Source organism: Atractosteus spatula, chromosome 6, assembly GCF_055471065.1.
Source record: "Atractosteus spatula isolate fAtrSpa1 chromosome 6, fAtrSpa1.hap1, whole genome shotgun sequence".
Lineage (NCBI taxonomy): Eukaryota > Metazoa > Chordata > Actinopteri > Semionotiformes > Lepisosteidae > Atractosteus > Atractosteus spatula.
The window spans coordinates 41,105,888-41,126,654 of record NC_142711.1 but is presented as its reverse complement, the minus strand read 5'-3'; the positions used below and the strand labels follow the sequence as shown (position 1 = coordinate 41,126,654).

The following is a 20,767-nucleotide window of genomic DNA, read 5'->3' as shown; positions in this document are numbered from 1 at the left end:
TAGCTTTTCTTTAGTATTTCATAGGACCTTAAATCTATAAACAATTAAACGACCACAATTCCATATAGACTACACAAATGCCTCTTTCATTACCAAGTCATATATCTTAGTAATATTTTACCTGGTTTCGTTTTTTGTTTCTTTACAGTGTGACAAGCAATAAACTGAATTTAACGAGTTAAAAGCCATATAATACTTCCCAATACGATACAAATTCCAAAAGGCAAATCTGATGGACAAAACAACGTCACAGGGGCAATAAAGGTACAGTATACAATGCCTAATGCAGTGTAAGCACTCAGTGTTCAGAGTCCAGTCTAGTGTGTGGAAAATGCTAGTGAACATGAACAATGGTAAAAAGCCTAAGCTCCAAACTAACAGGATTTTCTTTTAAATCAAACACATTTTGAAGAATGGGCTCGGGGAAGAAAATCAAATTTGCCTTCTGTGAAATACTGCAGTTTGCGGCTCTGTGTATACCAGTTTTTGTTGTCATGCAGAGGTTTGCTTCCATCGTGAAACAAGTCAAAGAGGCAGGGATGCAGGACGGGGATGCTAACACTGCGTACTGGCTCATCGTGGCTTCCTCAGTTGCTTATGTTACTTCTGTGGCCTTGGTGATTTGGGTCCCCATGAAGTACATGATAGCCAAAAAAAGAAAGTTCTTCACAGCAAGGAAAGGATGGTAAGTGATTCAACAGCAAACAGGTTTCATATTCTCCCACTGATGCATTGGCAACATTCTGTACCTGTACTATGTTTATTTAGAATTATTCTTGTATATGTGGATGAATAACATTAACCAGAATGTCACTGTTATTCCGACCTGATTATATTGTATTTTCAAATGATTTTACCTTTCCCTCAACAATATTCTTAAAACTATTTATTTGTTCGTGCTGCATTTATTACCCTCCCACGTTTGAAAGAAAACCTGTTTATTTTGAATCTGTACATCTCACTGGCAAAATCTAAGTGAGGTAAGTGATCCTTTGTCAGATAGGAAGTACTAACATAGAAATTACTAGCATGTTTATACATTGCCCGGACAAGATCAACAGTCCTAGTGTTCAGAACGTCAACTAATGTCCTGGCATGTGGGGTTATGGGAAGGCATCCACTTGGTTTGGAGTTTTGATATCCTGACTCCTTTTCCTTCTTTGTCTGACATGGAGATTTCAGAAAAATGTACAGTGAAAAGCAGAAATATTGGGCCAGTGAAGTGAAAATCATATAAGGTCATTTTTGCTGTGTGCTAATATTTCAGATCAAAAGATTAATATGAGACAAAAATATATAAATTATCCTCTTTTTGTTTTGCATACATGTTTAGCTATGTTAAACAATGTCATTTATTGGTTTTAGTCCCCTTATTTCAAGTGAGCATGAAATGCTTCTACTTTTGTGGCAGAAGGCAAAAAAACAGATGAAATTTGAAATCCAATTATAAATCTAAGTCCAATTAGAACAATTGTAAAGCAAAGTTAACATTATGGAATGTCTTAAAAAAGGAAGAACCTACTGGGGGAATAAGCAAAGGGCCAAGACTGGGTCGTCCAAGGAAGACGACAGCAGCCAATACCAAACAAATCATTAGAGCTGTGATGAAAAACCCTAAAGCAACAGCCCAAGAGATTGCAGACAATCTTCAGAATACAATGTTAAAAGTATCTCAATTCACTGTGCATACTGTACATAAGATGCAAATAGAATGCTTTTTTTGTAGCCTTTGCAAAGAGCATTTCAAAGTACACAGATGAGCAACAACAGCTCTGAAGCAATGTTTTACGGACAGAAAAGACAAAGATAAGCTTTTTGTTTGCCCAGGTCCAAGTTGACCCTGCAATAAGACAACGATATACATACAATTCTGCACACTTAACCAAGGAGTTCATCATGAAGAAAAAGTGGAATCTTTTGAACTGGCCTATCAGAATCCTATCAAACATGCATTTTACTTGTTGAAGAGGAAACTTACTGTAAGTCAGAAAATTACACAAACAAGCAACAACTGAAAGTGGCTACAGTTGAGGCTTGACAAAGCATAAAAAAAGAACATATCAAGAGTCTGGACTGCCTCATATTAATGTTTTGACTTAAAATACAAATTTTGATTAGTACACAGTGAAAATGACAAATTTAATTTCACTGTCGCAATATTTACACTTTTCACTGTGGAACTCTGGATAGACTTGGTGCACATTGGCAGAATACTGTATGTCTTGGAGAATACAAAATAGTGCTAAAACTAAATGTCTCATAACAGTGACATTGTGGATTCAACAAATATAAATGAATGTGTTCTCAAAAGAAAGACATACTGTACAGTATGTCATAGCATTGGAATTGTCCTTTGCCATGGAATACTGATGTTTGCACTAAGCAAGGAGGATGCTATTGTGCATGTTTACAGAGACTCATTTTCCACACACTTCTTGACAGCATGGAGAGTTCATTTGATTGGTGTTGGATGTCTAGGACACGTTAACTGCTGCCTTTCCTTTCCTCTTGAACTGGATGTTCAAATTTTTAGGTTCCTATAGCTGAATGTCAAAAACCTTGGAGTTCCAAAATTAATTGGCTATACAGTATATTTAACCATTGTTAGTCAATCATGTTCTGTGAATTTGTTAATCACACTGCTGTAAGATTCCACATGGCCCCCTTGGCCTATAGCTTTTCTTACAGCTAATTATCATTTCCCTATCATGTGATCTGGATGGTCTTGTTAAGTAATGACACTCAACGAATATTCATTTCCCTTATGTTGAATCTACACAGTTTATAGGTGCTTAGAAAGGTGAGATTTTATTTATTTACTTTAAACTTTGTCTTTATTTTAGGAGGCCTGTTACTCTGGTTTATGTGATCCTGTCTACATTGCCCTGCTTTGCCTTTTTAATTGCCAGCTCTGAGGTAATTCCACATATGTTATTTTGGATAGATTTTATTGCAAAGGAAAACTGTCTTTCTCCACTTTCAATATTCTCTTCCAAACTTTCATCCTCTTCCGTGATATACTGTCCTTAAAAATAATATATTAATAATTATTGCCTTATAATCTGTTGCATTGTTATGGATATATTAGAATTAGACATCGCATATAATTGACATCATGTAGTATGTAATATGGATGGTTTCATATCAGTAGATATAGTTTGTATAGTTTTTGAAATGTTGAACTTGTTGTACTGAACCTTTATTGAAGACACACTATTGGAATACTAAAAGAGTTTTGTTGACTGTGTAAGTAAACAAACCCTAATAGTAAGAAATGTCACTAATGAATGAGCATAAAAACAAATATAAACAAAATAAAATGCAAAAACTATAATTATATATTTTAATAGGTTTATCCTTAATTTTATCCTAATGTGTCCTTTAGTTGCATACTGTATACGAAGCATGCTCCTTAAGAAACAGATCACAGAAAGGTTTGTGTTCCATTTCACAGAAACACTGTAATCCTTTCACTTTTCAACTGGGGAAAATTAGGTAATAATCCAAAGGAAGTAACATGTGATTGTTGTTTAAAATGATCACTGTAACATTTGCAGGTGGCTGCAAGATCTGGTTTTATGATGAAGAGGTTATATTAGCCCTAACAGTCAATCAAGAACAGGTCATAACTCAAAGCAACACTGCAGTGCATAGATTAGATAAGACTGCGTTCCTTATTGTTTTAAAAAGGTGATAAGGAACGACATACTGTATCTAGTAATAAGCAATGTGTTTGAAAATCTTTTGCTTTGTGGACTGGAAAGAACACTGCCGATCAACTGCTCACTTTAAAAATACATCGTTACAAAACACAGATCAGTCATGCGCTTTGAGTGATACTGTACGTTCCTGTCTTTTGGTTCTGTTATACTGGCAAAGAGGAATGGTGAATACCTTTATGTATTTAGTCCAGGTCTCAGATCAAAGTTTCTACTCACTTCCTAGTTAATAAACCCATTATTTGATGGCATCTTTTTGTTTCCAAAATGACCATTCCTTCTACCCAAAGAATAATCTGTTATCAAGTGATGGGTCTGTAATTTGGCCATTGGGTAGGGACCTAATCCTAGTTTCTCAAGGGATATTTAGAGATGTCTACAAATCCAAAGATCCTTAGGACTTATACACCACTTTTGAAACAGAAACCTTTGAAACAGAATTGCCAAACCAGAGTGCACTATGGTGGACAAGGATATGGTGCTGTAAATCAAGGTCCTGAATTCCTCTTGGCTTGCTCAATATGGCCTACCTGAATTTTACTTCTTAGCTACCTGGTAGAGTAGATTCTCATTTTTTTATCTGATATGCAGCTGGTGTATAGTGATTGCTGCCTGTCTGCTGGGCTGGTGCTACACTACACTGGTGGATGAAATGGGTCCTGTTGTGTATGTGAAGTGCTTTGGGGTCCTTTCAGATGAACAGAGACACTATCTTTTCTTTAAGCCTTCGGACTCAATTTTCTACTACAAATTCTTTTTCTATATCAGTTAGGTTTATGGAGATGAAGATTCAATTTCATTCCACCTTTGCTTTTGCGAGGAGCAGATAAATATACAGTATATATCCATCTATTATATTTTAAGTTACAGTAGATTCTGTTTAATATATACTGTTGCAGACTGAGGTATGTGACAATGCAGGTGTTTAAGAATCTAGGGGTTCCAGAGTCTGTGATCAAAGCAATCATAAAGTTTACCTTAGTTAAGTACATTTTGGGTAAATTATTAAGTATCATTTAACAGTCCAGAAAAAACCTATATCATCAGATCATGACAGGACAAAAAAAAGGGAGGGGAGAAAAGTGAAAAAGAACGACAGATGATAATAGAAAGATGGGACAGAAACACACAGAGCTTGAAGCTGGTGCCAGGTGAGAGTCCCTACTTCAAGATCAGAAAAGACCTGATTAGTACTATCTGAACATGCTTAGGGAGCTTGCTGGTCTGTAGCATTTAGGAAACTTGGAGTTCCTTGAGTGAACCCGGCTTAGTCGGTACATTTCAGGATTTCCCATTTATTTTGTAGCATCAGGGTAAGAGAGAGAGATTTAATCATAGACTGTATTCTATTTAGTTTAGAAGGTAGCTTATCTTTGCTTTGACCTGGGGGTCTCTGAAATGCCTTGTCGGTAAACTTGTAAATACTGTCCCTTTTGCATTGTATGTTTATGTTGTGTGTGTGGTCACGGTTAATAAATATTGGTTTAACCAAATGTGCCTGAATTTTGAATTTTGAGAACCAGAGAATGAGGAATTCACACTCCTCTAACTACAGTATACCAACCACTTGGGTATATTCTTGGTAGAAATCTTTGTTGAGGTTATGTATGGTTATTTTATTTATTTAAACTGATTGGTCAATTCCTGTTTTGTTTTTGCATTTTTGTAACCCCTCATTTGTAACAATACACTACCTTAGATTTTTACAATGGGAATGCAAGATTTAGGAGTCTTGTCTTATTGTTGCAGAAGTAATGATATTTGATTTATATGCTATGATTATGATTAAAAAAATGGTAAATTTTGATTTGTTTTGGAATCCCCAACCTTAGCTTCTGAGAAATATGACTAAAATATATGGTAAATTTAGACTTAAGCTGAAGTACTGACTCATCAGCCGTACTGTAGCTTTGCCAACAGAAATTTTCAACTGCCATTCTTGATAAGTGTTTTGTAATACCAAAAGTAAATCAGCTTAGTTGCAGTTCAGTTGTTAACTACATACTGAAAAACAACACTCTTATTCTATAACTATAATCTAAGCAATGTGAATATGAAGTCCCAATTGCAGTCCCAATTTCTCAGACCAGCTATTTAATCTCGGTTACAAAGTTAATTAATTAACGGTATTACAAAAGTTTACAATTTCAACACAACATTTTGAACTTTGTGAAAGTAGTGTACAGTATAATGTCCATGTTGTTGTAAAACTCTGGTCTCACCGCAGGCGAGAGTGAGAGTTTGTGAGAATTGTGATGTGAAGCAGTCCTTCCTGCTCACTAGTGATGCGATGTTCCAAGTGATGTACAAGCGAATAAGTACACATTGTGCAGCAGATATTTTGCTGCAGAAATGTTCTGACATGATCTGTATGCAGAGTTAACAAGTAGTATTTGTCGGCAAAAGTTGAGAGCAATCACAGACAATGACGGGAATATGGCGCTGCACACACCTGGAAATTTAGTCTATTTTGTGATGTACTGTAAATCGGTGGATTTACACATTACTGTGTACTTTCATCGTGGTTTGAAATGCAATCATCAATACAGATTCTTTCTAACCTCAAAATAAACAATGCATTGCAATGTTCCTTTTTAGGTGGTGTTTTGAATAAAAAAACATTATTGTTATGTGATAAAATACAATGTACAGTACTTTATTACTTTATCTAGTAGGCGCATGTACAGTGTACACTTAGGTCAACTAGTGCATTAAAACAGACGCCTGTCTGAAGACTTTAGGTAAACAGGCCTTCTTCAGGTGTGTAGAAATGTTTACTACATTGTTTTATAAAACCTTTAATATAGTAAATAAAGGTGTATGATAGGATTAATGCATCAAAACAATCAGACGTTCAGATGAAGAAATACCCTTGGCTAGGCAAGTATAATGGGTTCGTCAGGTATTCACCTAATACTTGGGTTCCAAAGACCTTGGAATGAATAATATAGGGTAAGAATTGACAGGGTGAAAAATGGAAGGATTCCTTCAGTCCTGGTTAACATAAAGGCTCATTAGAAGTGGAAGTCAAGACCTCAGTGGCAGAGTGGTTTTAAAAAAGTCTACATTGTGGAATGTCTCAATACATTAAATAATTTTTTTTTTAAACTTGGACCTGTGTCATCAACTTGACTCTATTTTCAATATTTCTGAACAATGATTCCATGGTTCATTTGGTAACAACAAAGCTCAGAGTTGAAGTGCATCTGACTCATGGAAAAGAAGGTAAATTAAATAATCGCTGACAAATCCCAAAGTAACCTACCCCAATGCTTTTTAGCAGATTTAATGAGGCATGTGAGAAGATTGGACTTTCACTTAACATTCAGAAGACCAAAACTCTCCATTAGTAAACTTCAAATGCATCTACCCCAACTTCAATATTTGAAGTTCAATTAATTCATTCAAATTTGAATTAATGAAGATTGTCTGATGAAGATTGTCATCAGACCAATATTGTCTGATGAAGATGTATCAAGATGCAGCACAAATATTCCAACATCAATGTTCTCTCCTAAGCAAGGAAACAAGACACTGTATCTGTTATCATCTGCTATCATTACTGTTGTGTTGATCATATTGTCCATATGTCAGACTTAAGCTTCCCTAAGAAGGTTCCCAGCTTAAGCAATGAAAAATGATTTAAATATACGCTAAAACAATCATGAGAAATACAGCATCAATATCAACTATTATAAGATTATGTCTTTCAACTGAACAAGATGAAGGAAGAATTTCTTGGAAGGAGACCAGCGGTTTGAGACTGAACAAAATAAGGAATTCTTTTATCCCATACCCAATCAAAATACTCAATTAAGTTCACAGTAAAGTAGTAGCAGTTAATGGGCAAGGGCAACACCAAAAAATGTTGCATCAATTAATTTCTGGCAGGCAGTATAAGGGGGGAAGTGATTGCCATACAAATGTGAGGTTTAGTGTAAAAATAAATTGATATTGTCAGCAATAAAATGGAAGTTAACACCCTTCCAATGAATCACATAAAGTTAAGAGAATATAACGTATGTTAAAAGAAGAGGAACCAGAACTGGACCTTTTGCAACACCGGGGAAGTACCAGAAATTATTCATCCCATTGTCAAAAAATTTATTTTCATCAGTCAAGTATGACCTGAGCCCAGTCAAAAACTTTTCTATCAATACCAACATTGTTCTCTAAACATTTAAGAAGACTATCATGATAGTTGTGTCAAAGACCATACTAAGTGCATCAAAACAGACAATTGGATGCTATAAGTAAATCATGGGCCACTTTAACCAGCTGTTTCAGTGCTCTGTAATTGTTTAAAATCAGACTGAAAAAGTTTTAAAATATTTTTTTTTTCATTCATTGATGTAAATGAACATAGACCTGAAATACCAGAATTGAATAAAGAAGCAGGCATTAAATCTAAGAACAAGTTATAGTTCTTCATTTAGAAACCAATACTGTCAAACTGGATGAAGTGACCCTTTAAAAAGTGACCCTTTGTGTCAGATAACCCACAGCAAACTCTAGAATAGAGGGAAGATGAGTTGTAAATGTTTGTCAGTTTGCTGTAGGGCTGAAGAGCACTGATGAAGTAAATTAACCGTATAAGTATTCATTAAAATTACCTTCAACCATATAGTCACACTTTCATTTATTTGTGTGTAACAGAATATCAGTAGTAGTGTTTCTCTAACACAAACATTGTACCACTTGTATATATGTATTGTATATATATATACAGTGTCTTGCACTAAATTCATATTTATTATAAACATAATAAATATGTTTTTTAAGGATAACAGCCAGAAAAGTCTTCAAAAACTACTTAATTCAATTCAAAGATACTTTAAATCTCATTCTTTCTCTTTCTCTCTCTTATATGCAATGTATCATAAGATGTCATTTTATCTTTGCTTATTTATAAGTGATAAGATTTTCCTTCCCCACTCTAATCCATGTCTTTTATTACCAGGTACAGATTAATGCAGCTGAAAGGTTCGACATGTTGTCTGACCTCCCAGTCTCACTGGTTTTGCTGTCCTTCATATGTGTTGATATCATCGACAGGCTTCGCAAATGCCGTCTTACGGGGCAGAATCATAGTAAGTGCACTTGCCTTTGTTGGTTACTGTATGTTCAGAAATTCAAATAGGCTTTATTGTCCTAAAAGACTCTTCAGACAACAAAAAAAGTGTTTGTATTGCCCTTATTTTAGAGTGAAAAATGACAGCAGCTATTTTATATTATTGACACTTTCACACCAAATCTTTTCTCACAAAACCATTCGCTCACATTTACACTTCTTGTGCAACAAGATGTCTTGCTGCGCAACTTTAGAGGTAATGTATTTTTTACTTTTATTTAGTCTTATTTATCTCCCAGAACACATTTGTGATTCTTTTGCACTTTCCTGCTGAGCTATAGTATTTACATCCATCCATCCTTTGTGCAATGGAGGGTTATAGCAGAACCGGAGCCTAACTAACCCAGCAAACAACAGGTGCAGGGTAAGATACACCATGGACGGGACACCAGTCCATTATATGGTACGCACACAGACATTCACATACTCACACCAGGGGCAAAGTTTTCCAGAAGCTACTTAACCCACCAGTATGTCTTTGAACAATGGGAGGAAACCGAGGGGGACCAGGAGGAAACTCATGTGAACATGGGGAGAGCATACAATCTCCAAATAGATAGTACTCCAGGAATTGACCTCAGGTCCCCAGCACTGCAAAGCAACAATGCTACTTATCAGTGGGACATTCAGTGTCATTGTTTCAAGCATCAGAATCTGATTTTTTTTCCCTTTTGAAAATTGAATTGTGTTGTTTCTTTAAAGATGTACTCCTTGTTTATTACACAGTATATCATCTGTTTGTACAGCATCGGAACAACCCCAAACCTTATTTTCACCTTCCTACTGTATCTTAGTTTAGGCATTACAAATACACCTACAGTATAATTTCCACATTCCATCCCACACATACAGTAATGTTTTCTCTTGCAAAACAGTCTTTAGACACCTGACAAGGTCTATTTCTAGGACGTTCCAGTAATTTGTATCTCCCATACAAGCTCATACTGCTTGCACAACAGAGCAACACTCCCAGAATGGCTGTGAAAAAGGGGAAAGATAGATTCCTCAAGAGGAAGATTAATGCTGTTGTACTTTCTTGCCAGCTATTGAAGATGAACGGGATGCCGATATTCCCAGTCCCATTCTGACTCACTTGGAGCAAATAACAACCGTATCAGGTCAGATGGATGTTGAAAGAGATAATGATGGCACGAGGATCAGGCTGGAAGCTAATGGAACAGCGCCAGGGCTTTTGGGAAATCAAGAAAGACAGTACAGTATATCTGGCCTGAGTTCCCGCACAGCAAGCACTGCTTATAACAACTCACCTTACACATCAACTGGGCCCTTCAAATTTCTGCACTGTAATGATACGAGGGCAGAGATTTTTGTAGACAGTTTCATATTCTGGTTTGACACTGTTGAGATGGTGAGAGTAGCAGGACACCCTCAAGTTTATTTTTCACGCTGGGTTTTCCCAATATACATATTTAGCTACATCTCTATGTTGAGGCTGATTCTCAAGCCCCAAAACCCACTCCTAAGTTCACTGGGAGTCATATTGCAAGACATTCCTTTTCTTTTTATCCGAATAGCATTGATTTCCATTTTTGGGTATGTGACACCTCTGCTGTACCTTTTTAAAAACCTTTTGGTGGTTCTGGCTTTTATATATTTTAATTTTATGACCAAGTTGAAAATGTTTAATACAGAGAGAATGTTTTAAAAAGGCAGCAATCATGGATAGCAAATGGATTTGGCTATGTTGCCTGTGAAGAGCAAAAGTGCAAGATACAGCACTTAAAACTTCCTGAAGGATTTTGAAGCTATATTTTTAAAAGGAATAGAGGTTATTTTCTTGTTATTTTATCTCTTACATTTTGGAAACAGCTGTATTCCATGTGTTTGATTATTTTTTTTACCTGTTCTGTAAAAACTGAGTTGTTACCCTAAGTGGCATAAGGTATTATCAGGGTAGGCTTCACAAAGTGATTTCATAAAATTTAAAGGGTGCAAAAAGAAGCATGTAAATATTTAACCAAAAAGTGTTCAAATTGCTTCTGATGTGTTCTGATGTTTTTTAAAGCTCACTACAAAGTTTCATAGACGATAAGAAACATACTATAACTCAAAAGAAGAAAGATGAGAGTTTTTTACTCAATGTTTTTACTCAAAGTTTTGATCCCTTACATACAGTATGTAGAAATACTAACTGTGCAAGACATTAGGTTGATATTTTACTGTTATGGAAGTGGTAACCTGCCAAAGAGTGGCAGTGCACACATACAGTACACTTATTGTGCATTAATTGATGACCTGTTGATACACAGTTATTAAGTAAACTGATGCGCAATTATTCCTTATTACGTTTACTTAATATTCAATAAAAATAAGTTAGTTTTCAATAATACAATTTCATGAGGAATAATAAACCCAAACAATTAGATGTGTTTGAGAGAGATTATTGATTAGGTACAGTAAGATTTGGCTAAGTCTCCTTGACTGAGGGTCATAGACCGTAGGATAAAGAAGCTAGGATTCCAAACAGAATGAGGAGTTGACAAAGGGCAGCTGCAAAAGTAGAGCTGGGGGTAGAGGAGGGATGCATGAGGTGAAATCCAAAGAAAAGGGATATACACATTTTTTATTATGAAAGAAAACAGTATTTACTAGCAAGTCAATGAAGACAATAAACAATGGAAGAAGAAACAAGCATGTGCAGTTTCAGACACAGTGGATTCTGTTGAGTCTTTGACCATTTCCCTGAAAGAGAAATTTAACTTGAAAAAAGACACCAGGCAGCTGGAAAACTGGTTAGCGAAAAGAATCTGCCCATTTTGCTTGCATACCAGTTCCAGTATCAGTTATCCTCGTCCTTCATTAAATTAACCATTTGCAGTATCTAAGCAGCTTCCACTTTGACAAATGACCTATGGTAGTAGAGCTATCAGTTTCCCTATTTTATTAAATTCAGAAAATAAACCCAAATAAGAAATAAAAATATCTATGTAATTTAGAATGTATTTTACATCCCAATGTTCCAAAGATCTAAGTCATTCTCATCAATTTGACAGCAAGTCTTCATTTCATATTAGGAAAAAATGAACTCCCAAACTAGAATAAGGAAACAAATAATTTTAGTCCTCAGTTCAGCCTTCAGGTTAACAATTATTCAATTTGTTTTCAATTTGAAATGTCAAATATAAATTAGTCTATATCAAACTAGTGCTATTTTTTGAGAACCGGTGAGACAAAAACATGATCTAAACAGACTAGTGGATCTCTAAATTTCTGTGGGGTTTAAGACATTGCAGTCTGTGACCCTTCATCATCTGTATGATATCATTCATTTCTCTCCACATTGTAAACACTTTTTTTCCTTCTTCCTTACCAGATAGGTCAATTGTGCACAAATTCTCATGTACAATGGTGACCTGGACATTTTTACAGCAGGACATTTACTGGAACAATCTGAGTGAAGTACCTTGCTCAACAGAACAACAGCAATGCTGCCCCACCTGGAATTTGAACCCATAATCCTCTTGTGTCCTAACCATACAGGTAAGGGCACAAGAGGATCATGGGAAGAGGAGTAAGGAAGGGGCACTATTCCCTGCCACTTCCAATTGTGATGTCTGTGCTCCTTTAGGAAGCAATTATATTCAGTCTGAAAGGGAATGTCGGTTCTTTGAAAAGGAATGCAGCTGTTCCCTTTCTCAGTTGCTCACTTGTCATCATTGCTGAGATGCCACCTGAGCAAAAAAATGGAGACATGAACCTCTTTTTTGCAGTCCTGATATTTCTGTGGTTATATGTTTTTTACTACTTTTGAAAGGTAGTAATTTCCACTTCTCACATTACCCAAGAATTGTGTTCTTTTTTATAGGGAGCTCAATATTACCTTACATGTATTGGCATGCTAATGACCTTTTACTCAAGGTTAATGGATGTTGGAATGAAAATGTCTTCCTAAATATTAACTAAGTGTAAAGCATGCTTGTAGAATTGGTATCACTTGCTTGTATTTATCCTGATGAAAACTTTAAATAGTAAAATCATATGAATCATATAACATCTCTAAAAATCAGGAGTATCCAGTCCTGGTTCTGGAGAATTGGTGTGTCTGTGGCATTTCATTCCAAGTCAACTCTTAATGAGATAAACCAGCTGGCTGCCTAACAACTGCACTTAACTGAGCAAATTTATCAGCTTCTCCCAGGTACAGCACTTGGTTTAAATCTTGAAAATCAGCACACTCTCCACCCTGAACAAGGATTTGGACACTATTGATTTACTTGTTTTTTTTAATCTAAAACAGTCTTACTAGTCTTTACATATTAACTGAAACTAAAAAAAAAGATTAATTAAATGACAGTTTTATTTGTAACTGCATGTACAGTAAGTTGACATTCCTATGTACAGTATCTCTGTGTGCTGGGATTGTGAGTTCTGCATTAGGCACATTAGCCTGTTGCAGAATTGCACAGCAAATGGAATAATCAGCATTTCAATTTTAAATTTCAAATCAAACCACTTTATATTTTTGCTATACAGTACATTGGACTACCCTCGGTCAGTCCTTTCTCAGCAGCTTGAAAATGAACCAGGAATTGTCATATTTTGCACCTCTTTTCTTTGTCTTGTTTGTAACTATTAGCAATTAATTTTGTTTTGCTCTTGCTCATGTCACAAACAGCACACTGTATGATACTGCAAGCAGCCAGACAAAGTAACAGGAAGGTGCAAGTGAGTTACACCCCTTTAATTGAGCTCAGTGCACAATCTCCCAGATGCCGTGTTTGGCATGTAAAAATGACATATTTTTAAAATCATTCATCACACAGACAAACTTGAATCCTAGTATCTCACTAATACGCAAAACTCATGTAAATATATATTTTTATGTAATGAAATATGGTTTCAGCTTATTTTCTGTTTCTATATTGTAGGTTTAATTTTGCTTGCCTTTAGTTGTATTTATGATATCACACTGGGTGTTGTAAACATGAAAGTCTAAAGACAGCAGTACAATACACACAACAACAGTCTAGTTTTTTTTTAATCAAAAGTAGTCTCAATCCTAGAGGTATCTCATACAAGACAAATAGCTGCCTCTATGTTTCTTACCTGTTTAATTTTTCAGTAGCCCATGATTCTGTTGATTTATGAAGAAACCTAATTTATATCTATGTCATGTGAAGGTTACATTCCGAAGGCATAAAGTCCTCTCTTTGTATTTGCTAACTCCAAAATCTGTTTGCACTTTATTTTCAAACACGTCCTTTGATCTGAGTCTTAAAGAGGTGACTATTATTGATGCTCTTTACTCCAATCAGATCTCCATTATATCTTCCTTCTGGGATTGACTTCCTTCCACTGGACAAGCTTAGGGCATAACCTGGCTGTTGTTTTCAGATCTGGAATTTCCTCTTATCACTGGCACAGTGTTTGTCCTGACATTTGACATTCACCTTTTCAGCTTTATTATTATTTAATTTGAAGAGAATTCAACATTTCAGTTTTGTATCAATTAATTTCCATGTGCATTTTCTGCTCAGTGCTCAAACTCACTCACATGTATTATTATCAATTTGTTTGGCTGATGCTTTAATGTAAATGATTGTACCCAATTACACGGCTGGGCGTCGTGCTGGAGAAATCTGAGTGAAGTAACTTGCTCAAGCGTACCACAGCAGTGACCTACAGGTACCTAAGATTTGAACTTCTACAGTACCTTCCAGTTTTGAGTTTTAACCTGCTTGTTGACACATTTATTTACAATGTACAGTATGCGGGAAAATGTAGGTATTATTCACAAATAAATTTAATATATATCATCTAAAAATGCACTTTTTTAGAAGTCAAGTTACCTGTCTGCAATGGCAAAAAGCTGTGGCAAAATCATGGAAAGATTCATTTTCTGAATTTTTTTTCCATTTTTTGGTAGTTGCAAAAGTTGACTTCTAAGGCTTTTACAATTAATCCTTTTCATATGTTTATAAGCAAACCTTTATGGAAATAAATATACTGTATATATCAAATTCTATATGATTTGTTACATTTTCAAAATGTTATTTTAATTCATTCAAAAATATTTCATTCTGTATAAAAGTCTACTGATTCTTGTACATGCTATTTATATTTTTCAATAAATGCACAATATTTTATTTAAATGGCTGCTTTATTTTCAAGGCAGACATGCAAAATAGGAAATGTTTCTCAACTTGGTGTAGGGATCATAGTAAATTAAGGACAGGTAAGTGTATCCCTCTTCATCCTTTCTGCTTTGCTTACTACAGTAAGTCATTTGAAATCATTGGATGACAGTCATGTGGTTAACATTGACCAGAGTCTCTACTGTATTTAAAAGTTCAAGACAAAAGAAACTGAACATTTGCACCCAACACCGCCATGCACAATTAAAACTGCATGTAGGTATTGATCCTGATCGTCACATCTTTGAGATTCACACATGGCAATGTACAGTATTATTTCCTACAGTAGATACAATAATGACTTTATACATGAATATGTTTTTAAGTTATAGAGTTTAAGTTTAAACAGTTCTCCATTTTACAGTAAGTTATTATTTATCCAATTGCATTACTGGAGATCCACAGCCCTGCAGCTTTTCTAGTCCTTGTCTCAGTTTTGAAGCCCTTGATAATCTTTAATTAAATTAAACATTAGCTGAAATGATAAACTAAACCAAGGGCACAGCTGAGAAGTACAGTATGTCAGAAACTGCAATGACTGCATAGGACCAGGCAATCAGGAATCAGGTGGTCATCACTGATTAGTTCCACATCTCAATATTTGTTTCATTAACTGTCTGGTTTACAGTAGTCTACATGTTTTCAATAACTGAAAAGAACTAGAAAACCAGCTTCACTGTAACTTTGACACATGTGGTCATAACGCAGTCTGAAATGGACCATTCTGTAAGCTTAAGTTTTCAGATTTGCTCGTTAATGTACAGTAAGTTGTAATGTTAGTTAATCTTCCAATGTCTAGTGTATATCTTGAAAAGATATTTGTACACCCAAGGGAGAAAAATAGAAATGCAAATACATTTTTTTGTGTTTCTTAAGAGAAAGCAAAGAGGCAATTCACTGTTTTATAGTAAGGCTTTTTTTTGTTCATTAAACTAACAATCACAAGGACTAACCAACATAGGGAAAAAGCTATAAAAAGTGTGTGACAGTGTAACTTTACTGTAGTAAGGGTCCCTTTTTTTGCTTTCAAGGGTCTCTGCTGCAATGCTCCCGGGCTTCCTTTGGCAGGATGCAGGATATCCTTCTCACTGTCCTCTGCTTCACAGGCTCACCCTTCATTTCCGCTCCTCTTTCAATGGGGTTCCTCTTGGACACAGATTGTTGGCTGATCTTCTGAATCAGCACTATACAGAGATAGACCCCCATCCCACCATCCTTTTTAATTATTTCATCATTAGCAAATGTATTAATGATAATCAGTCTATGGCCTTGTTCTGGAAATATTATTTTGACAAGCCCCTTGTTTCCTGCACTGCACCAGTCTTTTGCTAAATGCTCTATATTGTGATTGCACTTCTCCAGATTATGGCTTTGTAAGAGTTCATGCACAGCTTCTTTTCACTTTGTTCTTATACTGTATAAATGGCAATGGTCAAACAAGACTGGACAAACACCTGACAGATGACAATTGAAGTAGACAAGTGCAGAATTTAACTAGTAGGTAGTGGGAATGTAAACCATAAATATAAAGTGGGAAACTCTGAGTTTGAGGAAGCTGATCATGAAAAAGATTTAACACATCTAGACAATGTGGGGAAGCAATAAAAAGGCTAACAATTTCACAATACTCTGTACTGGTCAGCATCCAGAATTAATGGGATGTTGTATTATTCAGTGATTAATTAGCTATCAGACCATCTAGATGAGTTAAATGGATGACATCCTCTTGTTTGTGATTCTAATGTTAGGAACAGGTATGCAATAGCCTTCTTGATGGTGCACAAAACACTGTAGAAAATATGATCACTGTTTATTTAAAAATACTCTTATTGAAACCATTTTTTAAAAAGCAATTTGAGAATAGGACACCTCTTTCTGTATGAAGGTGCTGCTTATGTTTATTTAATAAATGTTTAATAAAGAATCTTGAAAATATGAACGAAACATTGCATATACTGTACTGTAGTTTAACAGTGTATAAGTAATACACTGTTTTGGCTTCTCAATTATAAATGATTTACATGAATAAAGACTCACAATGACCTTAATCTGCACCATAGCCATTCTTATGGTACATAAATAAATATGTGCAAATATCCCTTATGCACTGGTCAACCAAGGGGCTTGAACACTTCAACACTCGCCATAATGTCACCAGGATGTCTTCACATCGTCTGTTAAAGTCTAAACATCATTCATGTGGTTGACAAAACCTTGCACCACTCTTGCTACTACATCAGATGTTCTGCTGCAGCACAAAAAAATGATTTCTTCTCTCATCTCGGCTTCTGGGAATGAATAGCATTTTCATGATGATGGTGAGCTACAGTTATTATGCTGACCTGCAGTTTATTTCTTGTGATGTAACTACTGCAGTCTGAAAATGATAACACAGATGGATAAAACAGATGTGATGGTTTTTGGACAGCGTGGTGACCCTCTCTCTTTAAGGTTCTGGCCTGTCCTTCACATACAGTAGTTCCCTGGTTTCTTTTGACTGACCAGTTGGTTGTTGAAACAGAACAAAGCATTCTTTTCTCAGGGTCAGACAGCCTTCAATGGCTACTAGGCAATTTTAATTATTGAAGTGGAGTACTGCCATGTCTGTCCATGTCCCTGCAGAGGAGGTATTTTTTTGCCGGACTCTGGGCATTTTGTGTTCTTATGAAATCACGTGAATTGATCACAAAATGATCACAATAAACCTTCAGTATCTGCTCACTATTAAAATGTAAATAACATTATTTCTGTATAGGTATGTGCCCAAAGAGACACTGATGTACAAATAAGCCTGTTGTATTTTCCTTGTGCACCAGTACATTTGTGATTGGTGAATTATTTGAAATTAATTGACTAATCATTAAACCAACTAAGTGGGAGTAAGGATTTCTGGTGAATTGACCAGTTTAGGACAGATAGTCCCTGGAAAATTGCAGTAACTCACTGTTTCTAAACATCTCAATAAAATATGATATTACCAACAGCTTGCCAAAAACGTCCCCCTTCTTCTGGTAAGTGTTCTCCCACTATAATAAGAGGATTGTAATAGGAGAAAATAAGAGATAAGAAATGTGTAATTCTAAAAGTGATCATATTTTAAAAACATTTCTTCAAGAAATATTTCATTTTTTCCCTACCCTTGTCCTAGCCCAATAGCACCTTCACCTTCCTTCTCATTCCCCTGAAGTCTGTACTGAAGATACAGTAGGTACAGTACTACAGTAAGATCTTAATCTGAATATGTATCTGAAAGGTTAATCTTAAAGGTTCATTTGCACATAATCTGGACAACCAGAAAATGAGGAGGATAAACTGTTACAGAAAAAAATAATCTGAAGAAAATACTGTATCATTGACACTGTACAGCTGTAGTTAAAGTTCAAGTAGGTGGCTGCGTAGGCTGCAAAGGAACAGGTGAAGGTTTCTTCCATGCTGAAACGAAATGTGTCCAGAATATGTGCATATTCATCACCAGCAAATATAGGTGTTAGTATTGTCTAAAAGATTAGCTGGATTCCATTTGGATATAGAAAACCTGAAGCAAACTTGTGCATAATCAGCACAAAGTGATGAAAGTTGTCCTGTTAGTGATTCTGTCCTGCCCAAACACAGGATATGTTAACTTGAGATATCCTGAAAACCATTCTTCTTTTCTAACTCATGACCATTCTTTTGTCAATTACATTAACAAAACTTACCTCTTTTGGCACTGTATCAATGGCAAGAAAAAACAGCTGTCCAGGACATAGGACAAAAATATACACACTATATAAAAAAAAATACAAAGCAATTGTGTGAACATCAATATTTACACTTGTCCAATAGCGACTGTCCAGAACGAGAGATGTCACAGTTTAGGTTAAACATAGTACATTTTACAAAATTTTAATTGCAAGATTGGTTTTACCTTCTGTTTTAATAAAGACGAAAGTACCCATTACAACACTGGTACTTTCCTGTACAAATATGTGGAAACACATGTGATAAGTTCGTTCCTGTTATTTCAGATTCCCATGTGACAGGATATTTATCCAACTCTTGGGGGTGGGAAAAAAGGCCTCACTTTCTCCTAGTGTTTTCAGATAAAGGATACCTGAGTGTGTCAACAGTCCTTTTCATCTATTCAGCACTGTCAGTCATTTCCATATCTGCCAGGACACGTCTGAGCATTTTATGATGTCTAGATTATTTGCTGTTTTTATGTATTTAACTCTTACTTTTCACATCTCCATTCAGTTAGGTAAGTTGCCTTTTTTATTATGCAAATGTTTTGCTGTGCTGCATGTATAACATTGTTAGATCTACACAACAGCTAAGCATTAAAATATTTGCCAGGCTTTTTGATTGAATCATTCAATGATGGAAGTCATTGTCCTATGAAAGGGGTGTAATAAATTAAATTTAAGTTTTCAGAAAAACTATGGATTGCATATCACTGCTCTTGTAGTAATTTTACATACACTTCTGAATTTGCAGTCTTTAAAAGCACAAGTTTTACTGTTAACAGTCAAGCCTGGAGTCCATCTCATTTACAGTAAGATAAATTGATATTACAATCTGATAAACTTTGTACCTAAAGTAAAAACTTTATATGCACAGTAAAAGTCAAACATAAAGTGCTACAAGAAAGATTGCAAAGTCTTTGTAAATATTGTGTATATATGTACATTTTTAGAAAGCACTCCACATACTGTGACACATAAAGTACATACTTAAAATGTGTTGAATTTTCATTATAATAGTGTTTATTAAATATTTGTTTTAGTGCATATTAAAGTAAATAATACTTCAATGATGTTACAAATGTTTATTCTTTATTTGCTTTTAATAGAGCAGAGCCTTCTTTTTTTACTAATGACAAATGATATCAGAAAATTAAACACATCTCCAGATCACATATCTTACAATGTGTCAGCTCCTTTTAGATTAATTAGTTGATATCATTTTCCCAAGGATCAAAACATGAAAAAATCAGTTTTAGACTTTTTTGTTGCAGGGACTTTTTGTACTAGGACAAGTGGTTTGAACCTTGAATACATAAACTGAATCATTTAACCCCCCACCCCAGGGGTATAATAAGAAAATATTGTTTGAGCACATACTCCATTAAATTTGATAAAAGGAGATAAGGAAAGGATAAAATCTGATAAGGAAGGGATAAGGAAAAAAAGTCTCATGAAGCTTTACAACTTGTCCTTATTATTAATTCCACTGATTTAATCAATCACATACAGTATGTGGTACCTCTCGATCTGTTCACCATGCAGAAGCTACAGATGATACTGTATATAACACTATTTAAAAGCCTTACCAGTATACTTAAACTGATTGTTCAAAATCCAGATATAAAAAGTAGGAATTTTGCAAATTGAGATATAAGTATGCAAACACACTCAACTATGGAAAATATATTAGGTAGGCATCTGCCTTACTTATTAATACTCTCATCTTGCAGTTCAGATTCAAATTGTCCATTTGTATTCCGAGGTTTTATTGAACAAGATCTGAGTAAGAAAAATCTTGATCTTATCTCATTATCTTATTACTGTATAACAGCTTAACTTCATTTGTAATGGTTTTGCACATGTAGGTATAATACAATAAACGGTAAATAAGAAATGTAAATCAAAACTGTAAATAAAAATATGTAGTTTCAGGACTAGTATTTTGGTAGTTTATTTATCTTCCTTTAGTGCGTTTCTGAGTGGGCAAATGTTCTTTTCAATAATTTGATAATTCACTCCCCATAATTCGGTATGATA

General features: G+C 35.1%; 2 protein-coding genes across 3 annotated transcripts in view; both read left to right on the top strand.

Moving 5' to 3' along the window:
* The first annotated feature begins 413 nt into the window (after nucleotides 1-413).
* On the top strand, nucleotides 414-10,516 carry LOC148832889 (transmembrane protein 236-like). Of its 2 annotated transcripts, none has more exons than XM_088919620.1 (4): nucleotides 414-685; nucleotides 2,844-2,916; nucleotides 8,680-8,809; nucleotides 9,903-10,516. In XM_088919620.1, exons 1-4 carry the CDS (start codon nucleotides 414-416, stop codon nucleotides 10,514-10,516), a joined length of 1,089 nt encoding a protein of 362 aa, XP_088775746.1. The 2 variants fall into 2 exon arrangements, with proteins under 2 accessions (XP_088775746.1, XP_088775745.1); XM_088919619.1 differs by having other exon boundaries at nucleotides 9,894-10,516.
* An 8,587-nt stretch (nucleotides 10,517-19,103) lies between these two features.
* The window catches only part of mrc1a (mannose receptor, C type 1a), a 43,943-nt gene continuing 42,279 nt past the window's right edge, over nucleotides 19,104-20,767 (top strand). The window contains exon 1 of the mRNA XM_088919428.1: nucleotides 19,104-19,245. Coding sequence (XP_088775554.1) covers nucleotides 19,179-19,245 — 67 coding nt within the window. The 5' untranslated portion in view covers nucleotides 19,104-19,178. The remainder of the gene's footprint in view (nucleotides 19,246-20,767) is intronic.